The sequence below is a fragment of the Eurypyga helias genome, unplaced genomic scaffold, assembly GCF_000690775.1.
Source record: "Eurypyga helias isolate BGI_N326 unplaced genomic scaffold, ASM69077v1 scaffold7253, whole genome shotgun sequence".
NCBI classification, from domain to species: Eukaryota; Metazoa; Chordata; class Aves; order Eurypygiformes; family Eurypygidae; genus Eurypyga; species Eurypyga helias.
This window is the reverse complement of record NW_010240514.1, coordinates 1-17,162: the sequence shown is the minus strand read 5'-3', so window position 1 is coordinate 17,162 and position 17,162 is coordinate 1. Positions and strand designations below refer to the sequence as shown.

At 40.3% G+C, this 17,162-nt stretch overlaps 1 protein-coding gene across 1 annotated transcript; it reads right to left on the bottom strand.

The window, feature by feature from the left end:
- Nucleotides 1–1,573: 1,573 nt before the first annotated feature.
- PM20D2 (peptidase M20 domain containing 2) lies at nucleotides 1,574–17,158 on the bottom strand (the record flags this gene model as incomplete). The annotated part of the gene is made up of 6 exons (XM_010148460.1): nucleotides 1,574–1,776; nucleotides 2,364–2,471; nucleotides 7,453–7,588; nucleotides 9,633–9,787; nucleotides 13,199–13,341; nucleotides 17,013–17,158. Coding segments are annotated over 6 exons (891 nt in total), but the record flags the coding sequence as incomplete, so codon positions are not given.
- Nucleotides 17,159–17,162: the final 4 nt, after the last annotated feature.

The following is a 17,162-nucleotide window of genomic DNA, read 5'->3' as shown; positions in this document are numbered from 1 at the left end:
GTTGGATTTAGTATCCAACTTACTATCCAGGACACAGCTACAGCTCAGAGTCCAACCCTCATCTGCATCATGCATCCATCTCTCAGAACCATTCCTGTAAGGACAGACCATCTTGTAACCTGAAATACCTACGGTCAGCTCTTCAAATAAGTGGTTTTGCAATACAAAACAAACCCCAATTATCTGCCTCTGGTTCTTACAGAAAGAGATGAACAGTTACTTCCTTTTTCCAAAGACACTGAGCATTTAACACATTAAAAATCTGTGTCCCATTACTACAAGCATGGAGACTGAAGTGTCAAGGAAGACTAAGAACTGCCAAGTTATGTTGCCTATACTGTCTACGTGACATACAAACAGAAGCCAACCTGGTCATAGCTTTTTTTTTTTCCCCCTTTAAGAAGGGAGAGCATCCATAGAATTCTCAAAGAACGGCTGGAGGTCTGTGTTTAAACGGTGTGCACACACACACACACAGAGGGGGTGTGCACAGCTAAACCAAGATAAGGAACCTGTTTTTTCCAAAATTAGAAACTGAACACAGAAATCAGTGAAATACAAATTCTGATTAGGATTCCACAATTTACCATTTAAGAGACTGATGCTGTTAAAAAAAAGGTTTCTGAAATTGGGGTATTCTGACTTCTCTTCAGAAGAATCACCAATAACTGTGTGCCTAGGGAAGCGTTAACCAGTAAGGTGCTTTTTCACTCAGTCTGTCCACTGACCCAGCAATTTTTATCTGAACAAAAGATTTGTTCCTTCTCTATGCAAGCAAATTGAAAATTAACAGCCAGCTAATTAAAGCCAGTGCAACACCTTGCGTGGACACTTGTATTGTCTTGGACTAGAACTTTAAAAACGGTGCAAATGCATTTTCCAGCAGTAGTTTAAATGTACTTTAATTTAGTAATTTAAATGTTTGGTTGCTTTCCAATTTTTTGATCAATGATTTCTCCACAGCACCTCCAGAGTTTATTAGGAGGAAGATCAACGCATTTCTGGACAAACAGCCTCTAGAGATCGCATTTCCATACGACCAGTTCTCTTCCATTGCTAGAAGCTACGACTGTCAAAGCCAGGCACGTTTCCAAACACACACCATTCTCTCCAGTGAAACCAGCTCAGGTTTGAAGCCTCTATCTTGTCCCAAGAAAAAAAAGTGACTGGCCAGAGAGAAATGCTTCATAGGTAAGATTCAGCCTATGGTCACCACGTGACCAGTGCTTGTTTTGGAATTTACATGGACATTTTTGTTCTGTATCTCCTGTAAGGGATGTCACTTAGGCAGTACACAGAAAATCACTGACAAGGGATCTAAACACTATCATTTATTCACCACTGCAAGTTAAAGACAACGTTTGAGATCTCTCTCTGAAATCCGTCACTATATTGCCTACAGCAAACATTACAGCTAGATGAAATTGCTCATTTTTAAAAGCAATGATACTATTTGCTTCTCCTAAAGTCCAAGAAAATCAACATTTCTTCAGCTACGTGTTTATCCAGCCCCTTCTGGGATTTAAATGCAGCATCTCCGTTAAGTCAATCCTACCAAGAGGTTTAACCAAGTTTAGTGGGACGCACATGCTGCTATGCCCACGCCAGATTCTTTGTTCAGTTCGACGGGATTTATCTGCCCCTCTTCTTTTAGCTTCACCTGTCTGAAGTCTTCCCTGACTTCTTCTAGCAGACCCGGCTTGAAAATGACATCCAGTGCTGTCATCGCCAAAGCTTTGGCTGTGCGCAACGCATAGAACTGAGCGTTCTGTGACCCTGCGGAGCAAAGTCAGAGCAATTTCAGGTTAGGTTACAAGTATTAGGTAATAATTAATTAATACTTAAGTGTTAAGCGATTACCAATCACTGGCTTACTGCATAAGGCATAGTCTATACAGTAAGATCAAGTTTCAGTTGCAAGAACACTGTCTCAAAAGCCCACTTTCATGAAGAATGTTTATGTCCTGGTGCCTCAAAAAAGTTTTCACATGCAAGTACTTAACTTTCTGCTACTGATGTAAACAACTAAAACCAAAAATAGGAGAAGGTTTTGTAGAAAATGCAGTTTTACAACGTGATCTCTGTTACATTTCCAGAGTATTGTGCTTTAGGATTAGGAGTTACTTTTGTCTCATGTTCAGAAACTCTGAATATGCTGCTAGGGATAATTCTTCTCATTTCTTCTGCCTAGATAGCATACTAAGCCAGGCTGTTAGTACAAGGAGTGGTCATCCCTCCCATACACATTTAAATTTAAACACAAAAAGCATTCTAGATTTGGTATAGTGAAGAGTGAGCAACGAGCCCCTACAGCGTGTAAGGCTTCCAAATATAAACACCTAACCCTTTTCACTTCCACTCACCTGCAGCTTCTGTGTACTGCTCAGTATGATTCAATGCATCAGAACCAATATAAAAATATGGATGAAGCCCAGGGACTACAAACGTAACATTCCCAAAGTCCGTGGAACCTAGAAACAGCAGAGATTTCCTTAATGAACCAGTGTTGAAGAGTTCCGAATGCTGTAAGAAAATGTAAGACAGACATCATCTCCAGCCCACATCTAAAACAGAATATCCTTTGCCCCAAGTACCAAAATAAAAACATTTCTAGTGAGTCATTATCCATACAAAAGTCTCCCATCAGCAAGATGTTTTCCCTAACTAGTCATCTTCAGATACTGGTCTCCACTGTCCTTCTGATCAATAATCAGTTACTGGACTGTAAGGAAGTTATACCAGCATTTTCCTTTGTACTGTTTTTTTTTTTTTTAATCAAGCATCTCCAGAGATTAAGAGACATTCCCTGGATTTTTGGGCAGTTCAGACACTTCCCTGCCACAGCCCTTCGAACCAGGCCCAACAATTCCCACTTCTCACCAGTATGCAAATACTCGGCATCAGGTTAGGGGATGCTGAAGTAGGAACAATCTATCTTTAAACAAAAACAGACTGAGTGAGGACAACTATTTCTTTTTCCTGTGCTTTTTGATTATTCTCATTTATGGAAACCTTAACAGCACAAGCACTCTTGGAAATAACAAGATCAGAACTGAACTCCAGACAAAACACAGGTGCTTTGTAGACATAAACCCCTCGATAACAATGCTGCAGATTTCAGTGATGACTTTTTCATGCCTGCCTAGCACTTTCAGCATGTTAGCTAGTGACAGTACCTATCTCACAGTACTGCCTTATCTATTTAATACCACCATCCAGGAGTAGAAGGTCCTTCACAGCAAATCAGCCAAGAGTCTGCAACTACTTCCAAAGTGTCTTTTTTTTTTTTCCCACCCAAACAAGCAATCCACACAGTATTTGTTAAAACAACATTTGAGCAGGAGGAGAAGTCACCATACCAGCTATTGTGAAATTCAGATACCAGAGGAAGCACCATTTCTTAGTGGGGAAAGATAGGAATGACTAACTAGGAACTCAATTAACCATTTTTGGGCCAATCAGAGCTGTGAAAATTTTTTTCTTCGGTGATGGCATATAAAATGACTGTTCCAAAAATTTAAAATTATTTGTAACACATCAAGTAGCCTCCATATAGCGCTAATTTATGGACAGAAGATATTGCTAATGCCTTAAGACTTGGCAATTAAATGATTGAAGAATATAGATTTTACTTGGAAGCATATAGTTATGAAAAGGGAATCCACAGAGGTTACATTAAGTGATCAAAGAGGACAGGGCTAGCTTGCTATTTGCTCTGCCTACAGACAAATGGAAGCAGCAAGGCCTGTCCAAAAACAGTCTTTTCCCATAAATTCAGTATGCATCTGAAGAAAATCTAGCTTTTGGCACAGAAACAATTTTTTAAAATTTTCACTAGTTTACACTACTGATCCATTCTTTGCTCAGTCTGGAAAGACAAAACAGAAGTCTGGAAGTTGTGCCTACCCCAGACTAAACCCAGTTATTAAGTCCTAATACAAACACTGCTGAGGAGATTGTCAGCCTTTTCCCTGCTCTCACTCGGCAAATGAAGCATTATGAATTTCACTGCACCCCACACCTCTCAACTCCACCTAAATTTATATCCGTACCTAATCTACTACCAGTTTACAAGTTAATTTTTGCTGAATGCAAGGGATTTAAACTTGGTGTTTTCTGGTTAGATGTAGAGCTTGTCAAGCCAAAAATCCAGGCAGCTTTTAATAAAAGTGCAACAGTCATATCTTCCCCTCTATCAGAAAAAAAGTTACACCCTTTAGTGGTAATAACCTAGAGGCGTATTTTTTAAGTATCAGATGTTCCAACGGCTTCCATATAAACATCTAGAAGTGTATGCTTGCTAGATACATACAGGTTGGGATTCCTTCTAGAAGTGTAAGTAATTGCAGTTATCAATGGAACATATACAGACTTGTGCCCTTTCTTCAATAGAAAGGTACTGGGAGATCCAGTCCCTCAAAAATATATCCTGAAGCAGATACTGAAGCCTCTTCAAGTCACTGAGCATGTAAAGAAAGACAGCATTGTCACAAACATGAACAGATGGGAAAATGCAAAATACTCCAGGAGGCATTTATAGACAGCCCCATGCTTCAAAAGTGATGTTTTCAAAACACACCAGCTCCTTCTTGTGATTGTCTGTATCAGTCCTGCGCACTATGAACCTCACGGATGCTAAAAACACCGGAGTAAGTTACCACAAGTGTGGGTGCCCCAGCTAAGGCACACTAAGCCACCCGCCTCGGGAGCTTACCAAAGCCCCGGAGCAGAGCCAACCTACCAGCAGAAGGAGAAACTGGTCAGGGCACCTAGTCAAAGCTAACTCAGATTCACATCATCCTGGCTGCAGGCCACACGAGCGGAGCGTGCACGAGGCACACAGGAGGTAGTGTGATTTGACGAGCTAAAGGAATTCTTCAAAACGCTTAGCTGCCTAGAGCGATACCTGGAAGCAGACCGATACTAATACCCATGTAGAGGTGGCAGCGAGTACGCTCATCTCTTAACGACTTTTCTGCTGCACAGACATGGAGAAGCAACTGAGCTATCTTCCTTCCCTTTCAACAGAAGAAACTGATATCCTAAAAGAAAACATTGAAAACCATATGAAAACTAAACAGAAATAGAGGTCTTGAAAAAGATGAGACAAACACTTAACCCCTCCCAAAAAGGGTAGCATACAAAATTCCGCTCCTATGTCTCTGGAGACTGCTTTGTTATCACTCCTGAATCCCCACTGCAAAAAAAAAAAAAAAAAAAAAAAAAGAGGCAGAGAAGCAACTGTGTAAAGAAAATTCAGTAAGGCCTATTGCCGTATGCAATACAAACATTAATTGCTCAAGCACGTTTTGACATTCAACAAGCAATTTAAGGACAGAACAGGCACATGGAGAGTTTCAGTTTAAGCAAGCTGATGTTTAGCATTTAGCATATCATGTAACTTACATATGAAAGAGCATTATTACAGTTAAGTGTCTGTACTAAATCCAAAGTCCTCTGAACCAGCAGGATCACCAGTATTCATCTACACCCTTAATACAACGCTTTGAAGGAAGCAACTAGCAGAGCTCCATAAAGTTTTACTACAGTAAATATTCTAAATCAGGTTTTGCAGCTCCTTTCTTAGGCTAAAAAGTCTTACTTGTACCAAACAATAAAAAAAAAGAAACCTGCCTTTAGTTATAATTTGTTTTTAAACCCAAGACAATGAACCATTTGGAGGAAAATATGCTAGCGTTGCTTTAATTTGGAAGGGAAGAAATGAGAAAAAACAGACAGAATACCATTACATATACTGTCTCCTACACAAAAAAAGTTGAGACCTCTATCCCCAAACACCAAGATCTCAACTATCCAAAGATAACCTCCATTTAATATAAATATTAGTACTGCAATCAAACTATATATCAGTGCAGGTTGGGGGCTGTTCTGCTGGAAGGCAGCCTTGGGAAAAGGACCCTGGAGTCCTAGTGGATAACAGGATGATCATGAGCCAACAGTGTGCCCTCGCAGCCAAGAAGGCTGATGGCATCCTGGGAGGTACTAAGAACAGCATGGCCAGCAGGTCGAGGGAAGTTATCCTCCCCCTCTACTCTGCGCTGGTGAGACCTCACCTGGAGTGCTGTGTCCAGTTCTGGGCTCCTCAGCTCAAGAAGAACAAGGAGCTACTAGAGAGGGTCCAGCACAGGGCCACTAAGATGATCAAGGGCCTGGAGCACCCTCCATGTGAGGAAAGGCTGAGAGAGCTGGGTCTGTTTAGCCTGGAGAAGAGGAGGCTGAGGGAGGATCTTACCAATGCTAATCAATATCTAAAGGGTGGGTGTCAGGAAGATGGGGCCAGGCTCTTCTCAGTGGTGTCCAGGGACAGGACTAGGGGCAATGGCCATAAACTGGAAAACAGAAGGTTCACCCTGAACATGAGGAAACACTTCTTCCCTGTGAGGTGACAGAGCCCTGGAACAGGCTGCCCAGAGAGGTGGTGGAGTCTCCTTCCCTGGAGACTTTCAAAAGCCGCCTGGACTTGTTCCTGTGTGATCTACTCTAGGTGATCCTGCTCTGGCAGGGGGGCTGGAGTAGATGATCTCTAGAGGTCCCTTCCAACCCCTGCCACTCTGTGAATTGTGTAGTTAGAATAACAGATTTTTTACTGAAAGCCATCTTTCCCTTCTAACCAAAGGAAAAATGTATAACATAAGTGGAGTAAAAATATTTATATGCAGTTATGATCAGCAGTGAAGGCTATTAAGTACCAGCAGCAGCCATAAGACTTGAACAGAGCTCCTGTAATAAGATCCTGCTAAAAAAAAAAAAGGAAAGGGTAATGAGAAACCCACCCAAACATTCAAGAATTCACCCTCCTAAGAAACCAATAAAGTAAAATAGTTCGAGACATAGGCAAGACCCAGAAGTGACCACCTACTTGAATGGCACCCTTTGGAACACTAATCTGTTGAACTCGTGACCTAAAATTAGAGTCAGAATTACCTGTTAATGGAATGAGGCTTACATTAGTGTTACTGAGATGCTTAAACTTCCACTTCAAAATATCTTCAAAAGCTCTCTAAAATATTAGTTAGACGCTAGTTATGTTCACATGTAAGCTTGGAAAATATTATTAAACAAGGTTCTTAAGTGCTATATATCTTCATTCATAGCATAAACCAGGATTCTGTAATTCAAAGCAACAGAATGAGCCACAACTTATTCCACATCCTCATGTTCTCAGTAAGACAGGTCTTAATCTTCCATCCCTCCCCTCAACCAAACCTGTTTCAGAACTATGATCAGAAAATTATTTACTGCTTACCTGTTGGGAAAATTTCTCAGCTTGTACAACAAATACACAGAGGGTACGATCCTTTTACAAAAGCTTTAATTTTCTAATTTGGGTTTTTTCTTCTGACCAAACTGTGTTTAACATCCCACTATTTTATACACTTAAGAGTTGATCAATCTGAGCTTAAGTCATAACAAAAACCCGCATCAAGTTACCTGACAAACCGTTCAAGACACAGTCTTCTGATATAAACTCTATTCCAAGCTTCTTTCCATTCTCCTTGTAAACTTTCTGCAGGCTCTTATTTGGAAGCACATTATAGTAATCATTTTCACCACCTTTTATTTCCACCTAGACAAAAAAAACCCAATTAGAAATTTTTCGCCAACCTGTGCCAGTCTAACAAACAACTTAAAGCCCAGCAAAGTTAAGTACATGTCCATACTTCAAGCCCATGTCAAGAGAGACACAAGTGCTAAGTTTTTTATAAAAAAATATAGCATTCTGCCAAATACTAGCCTTGATCAAAACACAGCTGGTGTCCTGTCAAGCTTGCACTAGAGAGCCAAACTCCAGAAGCATGGACTGCATGGAGAGTATCTCCAAAAATAGTAAGCAAACATTCCCTGTACCAGCTTCTAGTGATTTTCATTACACAGAATTTCCATTTCATAGAAATCAATTCAGTCTTTCAAGTTCTTTTGCCATTTTTGTTTAGCACACTTCCAATAACTACAGCCTCATTCACGAAATAACGTCACACAGGCAAGTTTGAAAACATGTGAAAATCATACTGATGTCAAGTTTCAAAAGAGACCTTTACTTTCATTCTGCATAAAGTATGCTTTTATGAAATCCTTTTTTAGCCAGAGTGGAGGGGCCATACTAGGAAAACAGCATCTAATACCTCAATTAGACCTTAATACTCACTAGCTCACATTACTACACACTATATCTATTTTTTTCTGGTGAGCAGAGACATCTTCCCACAGCTGTATTAACCATCAACCTGTAATGCAGAGCAGGTTGAACCACCTATCTTAGCAACACATTGCAAGATAACGACATTGCTGGACCCAGCTGCAGGAGACAGACACTTGCATTTACTCAAAGCAAAACAAAGAATGCTAACTTTTAAAAAAAAAAAAATCAATATTTTCCACATTTGGTTGCTACATGAGCCTGCTGTTTAATGGGGTAGAGGAAACAGAGGGAAGCTCCAGCTCACTGAAAGAAGAGCTAAAGGTACCATTCATCTTGCATCAGGGGAGGTTTAGATTAGATATTAGGAAAAACTGCTTCACTTCAAGAGTGGTCAGGCATTGGAACAGGCTGCCCAGGGAAGTGGTGGAGTCACCATCCCCAGAGGTGTTCAAGGAGCATGTAGACATGGCACTTGAGGACATGGTCTAGTGGGTACGGTAGTGTTGGGTTGGTGGTTGGACTAGATGGTCTTATAGGTCTTTTCCAACCTTAGTGGTTCTGTGATCTTGACCTGTAGTTACGAAGTGGTCAGACCGTCCTATACTCAAGCTCCTGGGGAGCTTGTAGAGCAAATAAATCCACCTGAGACTCATGTCCAGCACATGAATCACAAGGTGACTGTGACCATCCAGCACAGATTCACAAGAGAGCAGATGGTGCAAGACCAAGCTTAGCTTTTCATGATGATCAGTCTGGCTCAGTGGACACAGAAGACATTTAGGCTCAAAGTGTTATTCCTGTCTACAGTTCTCAGATGGGGAGGGTACAGAGAAGACAACCAGACTGCTCAGAGATGCTCAGTGATATGACAAGAGGCAACAAAGGAAATTCCTATAAGATACAAGAAAACCACAGAGGTTGGTTGAAGTTGGAAAGCATCTCTGGACATCTTGTCCAACTCCCTTGCTCAAGCAGGGTGACCTAGAGCCGATTGCTCAGGACACTATCAGTGTAGCTTTTGAGTACCTCCAAGGCTGTAAACACCACAACATCTCCAGGCAACCTGTTCCAGTGCTCTGTCATCACAGTATAAACATCAAGAAAAACCTTGTTCACCACGAGTTAGAGCACTGTTGAGAGAGGTTGTAGAATTCAATTCTTGGAGTTACTCAGAAATCCACATGGCACTGAGTAATCTGCTCTAAGTGGCCCTGCTCTGAACAAAAAGTTAGACTAGGTGACATCTGGACATCCCTCCCAACCTACATTATTCTATGATTCTGTGGTATCCTATTTATAAACCAAAGCTTTATTTCAGGACACAAAGCAGCAGAATAACAAACAGTATAATAGAAATTTTGATTTTTCAGCTAAACACCATGCAGACAAATCCTGTAAAAGTCTTGATTTCCTATTCTGGCCTACCCTACTCCAGCATAACAGAAACACAAAGCCATGAATACATTCTTACTTTGCATCCAGTGGCCAGTGCTGCAGATTTGAAGCAGTTTTCAACCTTCTCTGTCAGAACAGAAAGATCTTTCATTGAAGGGGCACGCAAGTAAAACTCTAGTTCAGTGTAAGAAGGAATGATGTTAGGTTTCACGCCACCATTTTTTATTACACCTGCAGAAAGGGGAAAGTTACATTGTCAGCGTTAAATACAAACGCTTGATCTTCAGCCCTGTAATGGAACCATTTGCTCAAAAACTATAAACAAAAAACAAAACATCAGCTGAGCATGAAATACATAAAGAACATCAAAAAACAGAGTATGTGCACAAAGTTTCTTCATCGTGTCAGATTAAGTGGAACATGTACATGTTTTTCAGCACAATTTCATTGCATTCTTTGGTTAGACATCTGTCAGAAACCTAAAGACAAGCAAAAATAACATTTGTAATGAAACCCCTGAAATTCAATGCATTAGACTCATAAAACAATCTGGCTTCCACTGAAATTAAAAACAAGATGTTGTAAAGGCTTCCCTGGATTCCAGCTCAAAGGTTTCCTCAACTAGAATGTTTCTAACTCATTTTGCCAGCTTGGAGAGAAATTGAGTAAGTTGCATTTCTCAGCAATAGTAATGGAGTAATGTATAAAGTTCACTAGAATGCTTGTAATACTTTAGAAATATTGGGATGTGTAAAGTTCACTAGAATGCTTGTAATAATTCTTTAGAAATATTGGGATGTATAACATAGGTAGTTTTAGTCAGAACTGAAGTTTGAGTTGAAATTGTTCCCTCAAGGAAATGTGTGTCAACTGTGTAGTTTTCAATTATGGCATTACCATAAAAGATCATAATATTTAGGTACTTCAACAATAAAACATGTTAGAACTCAGTGCTACGTTAGATTTCAGTGTATTAACAGGCCATTGCTTTCAATGGGCTACTTGTTCCCCTGGCCTCCTAACCTCAACTTACGTATGCGGAATAAGGTTTGTTTTCTGTAGAACCCGAGAAACCATCTCCCTCAAAGGTACCTCATGCCCAAAGAGCAATGGAGCTGGGGAAGGGTCTGGAGCACAAGTCCTGTGAGGACTGGCTGAGGGAACTGGGGTTGTTTAGTCTGGAGGAGAGGAGGCTCAGGGGAGACCTTATCGCTCTCTACAACTGCCTGAAAGGAGGTTGCAGAGCAGTGGGGGTTGGTCTCCTGTCCCAGGTGACAAGCAACAGGACAAGAGGAAACAGCCTCAAGTGGTGCCAGGGGAGGTTTACACTGGATAGTAGGAAAGATTTCTTCAGTGAAAGGGTTGTCAGGCATTGGAATGGACTGCCCAGGGAAGTGGTTGATTCCCCACTCCTGCAGGTATTTAAAAGACATGTAGATGTGGTGCTTAGGGACATGGCTTAGTGATGGACCTGGCAGTGTTAGGTTTATGGTGGGACTCAATCTTTTATGTCTTTTCCAAACTAAATGATTCTATGATTATGGAAATACTGCACAAAGTTACCGATATGTCACTGAAGCCTGAAAAGACAGTACTCAGGATGCAAATAGGCAACAAATCTGTACTTTTGGCGCAGAAAACCTATTGAGACTATGAATTCCCTTTCCCTAATCTCTAACACTAAGTAAACTAAGTGAATTAAACCACTATCAGTACTAGTCCATAACAAAAGGAACAGATAAGAGGGACAGACATCACAGAAGTCAGCAAGTAAGTAATCATGCAAATTTGCATGACATCATAACATGTTCGATCAGAGCAAGTAGCTTAATGAGTGAACAGTTTTCATGTGTCTTCCAACATATTCCTAAGTGTAACTGGATGGAGTCAACAAGTATTTCTATACTCAATTTCAGAGCAACTACAATATGGACTGAACAGCAGATCTAGCTTAAAAGTAGACTGCCTGGATACTAACAGCACTTAGTTTGCCCTGCTTCTAGATAGAATTTTGGGTTTACAGCTTGTTTAATACACCTTGAATGAAAAATATCCATATTCCTATTTAAGGGGAGCAACATTTACTCCACTCAAAAGTAGGGAAGAAACTTATCAAGTATTAGGTAAGCTCAAACCAGCATTGTTCAAGTACATAAAAGTCTGCTTAGAAATTCTAGAATTCAAGTAATGGAAACTATTTCAACTCTTGTTAGTGAGTTAACACTAAGATTTTCAGGATCTCTGAAGTCAGCCACAGCTGTTACTGCAAGCCTGCAACACAAGACCTCCAACACTGTTGTACAGAAAGCACTCCTACAATTAAAGCTCATTCTGGCTGCTTATACTTTCCCAAAGGTGTTTTAAACATTACCAGTTTGAAAGCCACGTTTATGGCAGCAGTTGTAAAAACACAGCAACTTGCTGTGATTTCCAAAGTGTTACCTCCAGGAGGCTCATTTAGATACTTAGTTTTTTCCCTGCGTTACCCACAGAGCCTTCAGAAACTATGAAGAAAGCTGTATTCAGGGTTTTAGGCTTAGATCCAATAGCAGACAGGCACCTCCAATCTTAAAGCTGCAACACATGAGTTTCAGACACCAAAACTCAACGAAGTGTCTTTTTTCCTACAGAACAATAGGACAGAGCTGAGGCTATGCCCGCTGAAACTCATTTGGGCATGTTGCACAGCAGAACTGCAAACATCATCTACAGTCAAAAGGGTTAGGGCTTCCAGGCTCCATCCAGATATCCTGGAGAGAAATAAACACATGCATTATGCAGCACAAGCAGCCAAGACATATAAAGATCATTAGCTCAGAACTTCTGGAAGTGTTCTTAAGCTCCTAAGTATTCTAAATAAATAGTTCTACGTTCAGAAGTCCTGTAGAAACAGCAAAGTTTCTTAATTTCAACTTGGAAGAAGTTGTGTTGGATGTGATAAGGGAAATCTGGGTTTATAGTTAAATGGCAGCTTCCATCTCAACTTCTGAAACAAAGAAAAGAAATGCATGATATTGAAGGAATAAGAGTCAAGCTTAACGGCTAACATATCTCATTGCAAAATGACCTTTCTACTTCAAGGGCTACTAGACAAGTATTAGAATCTAGCCCACATCTAGTTGATGGGGCTACTGACTAGAACCACAGGCTTCTGCCATCACTTGTGTTTTGGACTTCAGCAAATAAAACTTCAATCACTCTAGACCACTACACCGTTCCTTAAAGGTCAGTATAAATGCAATCTAATCAATGGAATGCCTATTATAAAAATGATTCAGTAATACTTTATTTTTCAGAAGCATTTAAGATCACACGTTTGCAAAAATACGTACATAAACTTTAAGGAATTCAAGGCCATGTAGCAAAAAAAGTGGAAAGAGTTAATTTTTTCTAGCTTCTACCTAGGTACCGTGTCCTCCTTTGCATGTGACCCATAATCCTCTTTTCAGAAGTTAGTTCTAGACACTCACATAATTTTAAATATTACAGACACTATTTAAATGAAATGGTGCTATTTCATAGTATTTGAATTGACTAATTTAGTGCAATAATGCTGTATTTTAAGCTGTGGGATTTTGTGAGTTAGTATTTCAACAGCCTAAACTCTTACTTGCTGGACATTAGATTTAATGAATATCTCACCATGAACTCTCCAGGTCGGTTTCATTTGCTGTCTTAAAACAGACAGATTGTTGTATGCAAGAACAGCAGCATCTAATGCATTAACTCCTTCCCAAGGATAAGCAGCAGCATGAGAAGCTTTTCCATAGTATTTCACAGTCACGCTAGGAAATAAAAGGCATTGCTTATTTGTTTTTCATTCACTGAAAAATCCTCCAAAATAAAAAGTTCCTTTTGTTGACACAAGTATTTGTTAAGCTCAAGTTTTGTGCAGCAGAACATCAAGCAATTTACCTGGCACTACACTGTTGCCAAGTGAACGATCTTTGAGTGCAGGAAGGTGCTGAAAGATTCCTATAAAACTAGTGAAATGGAATAATATCAAGAGCCAATCAGGCAAAAGAGCTATCGGTAACATATCACTATACAGCTTTTTCCTGAGAAGTACAGGCTTCATGTACTCATGAAATGCCTCCAACATCTTTCTATACGTCCTGACTGTTCCAAGGCTTTAAGTTACCAACAGTCTTCTCAGAGGATAAAAAACCCTTTTCCCTGATTCAAAATTAGAAGTTGATTGTCCTCATTCTTGTCAAACTTCAGTAAAATGTGTACAGTACATAAAACAGCAAAAGCACATTATTAAGATCACATACAAGCCATGTCTAAATAACAAAAGTCAAGTTCTGAAATTGCAGTAAAGGCACAACCTAGTATTAAAAAAAAAAAAAACACATTATCACACTGCAGAGAGTACACGCCTCAAAAATGCTGGTAGAAAGGCTGGCAGTAAGGAAGAAATCTAGTGCAAAGGTTACTCTCCAACTTTGTACAGGTCAAAATACTGCACCTAAACACATCTAGTAAGAACTCACACTTGACTTCATCTTGTGAGGGCCATTTATCTTACAAAGTCTTACAAAGCAATTCAGTATTTCGAATTATATGAAAACTCTTTACACGAGAGGCAAATATTAAATACTAACAACTACATAAGGTATTACTTATCAAATGACACGTGTATTAGTTTTATCAGTACTAGAAATTTTAACTAAATCTGTTTGTACTCAATGCCCAGTCCTTTACATAAACTCCATCCTCGAGCTCAGAGTTCCCCCCTGAGACACACAACCTGTCTTCTACCCAGTTGGGACCAGTCTAACTTGCTTGTTCCTGTCTTGCACTGAGGCCAATTTAGGCACTTAACCTGAACTGACCCCTCATGCTCTGAACCATGCCACAGCTGCAAGTTCATACCAGAACTTAAATACCGGATAGCAAGGAGGGACACAATGGAGTGTACTGTTGCAGCAGAAACTGTCTCCTGCTACTGCCTGCAATCCACCCTCATTCTCCAAGACAAACATGTATCCCATCCTCTAAAGTGTTAAGTTCTATATATTTAGATTATATTTATTATAGGAATATATTGTTACATGAATATAAATGTTTCTATTATGAAATCAATATAAGAAAACCATATCCCTTCACATCAAGTATTAAACTACAACCCCTCAAATCAACTCAAAGGCAGCATGACAGATCCCTAGATGTTCCCCAAAAAATGGAGAGAAGGCAAAGTAAAGCAGAAAGTCACAATGCAATCTTTTTCCCCCCACAAGAAACAAGTGCTTCTTAAATGTTATTTCAGCACTCCTTTACTTGTACTTCTATTGTTACACAAATATACTCAGAAAAAAGCACCAGATTTTGATGAATAACTAAACACTAAGCTAGTTTAAGAATATTAGCAGAAGAATGTGGATCCTGTTTGACCAACAATAAATAGGCTGATTAAGTGAAGGATAAATTAGTAAGAATCAGCAAATTTTGGCATGTATTCACCACAGTTACCCCAGTATGGTAATTTTACTTCAGGCACAAGCCAGCTTCAGAGTCTGCAGATGTAGACTAGCAATTTAGTGATCACCAGTCCTTAAACTCCTTGGAAACAATCAAAATATCAATCACAAGTCATCAAAACAGTCTCTGTAACTCTGGGATCTCAACTAAATAAACCACGACCATACGCTGAGTATTTCAAGCTCTTGGAGGTAGTTCACCATTTCACTCAGCACTTTAATTCCATGCCTCCTCCACATTCAAGGGTTAAAGGTTAGCTAGGACTTGCATCCTACAGCAGATCATCACCTCTGAAGGGAGACTGCTAAACCTTAAAGTATCAAACTCAAAAGGCTAATGCAAGAGTTGAAATGAACAGAAGGACAAAACTATTCATGAAAATGGCATCTTGAAGATTATAAAGTCTTGAGGTACAGCAACCAAAAGCCAAGCCTTGAAGGAGATTACAATAACCAGTTAAGACTCTGAAGAAATGGAATACAGAGAGCTAGCTGGGTAAGGAAGACCAGGTGTTGCTAACCTTGCCCATTGTACCATAAAACTTAGCAGTAACAGAATCAAATTATCCACCAGGAACAGCACTGGCAAAAGCAAAATGGCCAATGAAAGCAAGCACATTGGAGAAGGAAGGTAGCACAACCAAGATGAAAACAGCTCTCAGTACATCAAGTCAGAAATGGTTAGAAAGCCAGTTATTTAAGTATTACAGAATTTAGAGTCAGCCAAACCTTAATAACTTGGAAAAAAATGTCACACTGGAGGAGAGTTACTAGTGGAGTCTCGACAAGACATTGGGATCAAGAACCATTAATAACCATGGCATATGTAATAACAAAACCTGCCGATAGACTATTGCTGGGACACAGCGAAAACCAAAGAGGTTTACAATATCAAAGGAAGAACAGCATGGCCTTGCAGACCAGCAAAGAACACAGCAAAACTCAAATATTCTAAAAGATCATGTATTTACAGACTTCTACTCTAAGCATTTGTCTAAGAATTGATTGCTTGAAAATGACTGAAGAGGAAGCCCCAGACAAGCCAACTGGCTCCATACTGGTAACGACACACTATGGTTCCCAGCATGAGCTGAATAAGACTGATGGAAATTCCATCTGATGTACTGTGTACAACTCTGGTTACGCACATCCAGCAGGGAGTACTTCAATGCAAGTCAAGTCACTCACAAGTACAAGCAAACAAGTGCTGACACTGAACAGCAGGGCTAATCAAAAGATGACATGGCATAATTTCTGAAGAGTTATATGACTAGCTGGCAAAAAACTCCAGATGAGTGAAGCTATGACTGGTGTCTATAGCTATATATTGGGTGTAAACATGAAGGAAAGCCAAGAACTAATGTGAATTTTTAAAAAGTTGATGTGAGAGTTAACAGATATAAAATGAATAGGCTTAAATTTAGACTGGAAGTTAAAAAGGATCCAAACAGCAGTCAGGCTTGGCTGGCTGGCTCTTTCAAAAGATGGAGGGCAAACCTGCAACACTTGCAAAACCAATTAAAATAAAACACGTACAGAGACCTACACAACATGGTGCCCAGCAAAGCAAGGAACTAGGATCCGTGAGACACCTCCCTCCAGCTGCATGCTCTAGAAATTAAAGAGCAGGTGTTTAAGTGAACTTTTATTTTTGTAGAGAAGATAATCACATGGACATATAAAAGGAAACGCCTAGAAGCATCGGAATAAAGAATGGATTTTGAGGACACATGCAAGCCTGTCTCAGAGCAGTCAGGGATCTTTAGCATCAGGCTGAACGCTGCACTTTGGAAGAATGGCAGTGTCCAGAAGAGTGACCTGGCTCCTCAGCTGGCGGCAAACACTTCATCTGAAAGGCACCTGCAAGGTCCCCAGCCCTAAGCTCAGCCCCTTCCAAAGCAGGTCCCCTGCTCGGGGAGGGGCGAAGAGCTCAATGACAAGCCAACCCTCCCCATCTGAACCCACTCACTCACTCGTGCTCAGCAACATCGGGCAGGTAGGCTGCGTTTTCCTGCGAGGGGTGCGCCATAAAAACCACGTCCAGGCCGTCAAACGCCCCGGCGTTGATCAGGTCGATTTTACCTCCGCCTTGCTCCTCCGCAGGCGTCCCCAGCACCGTGACC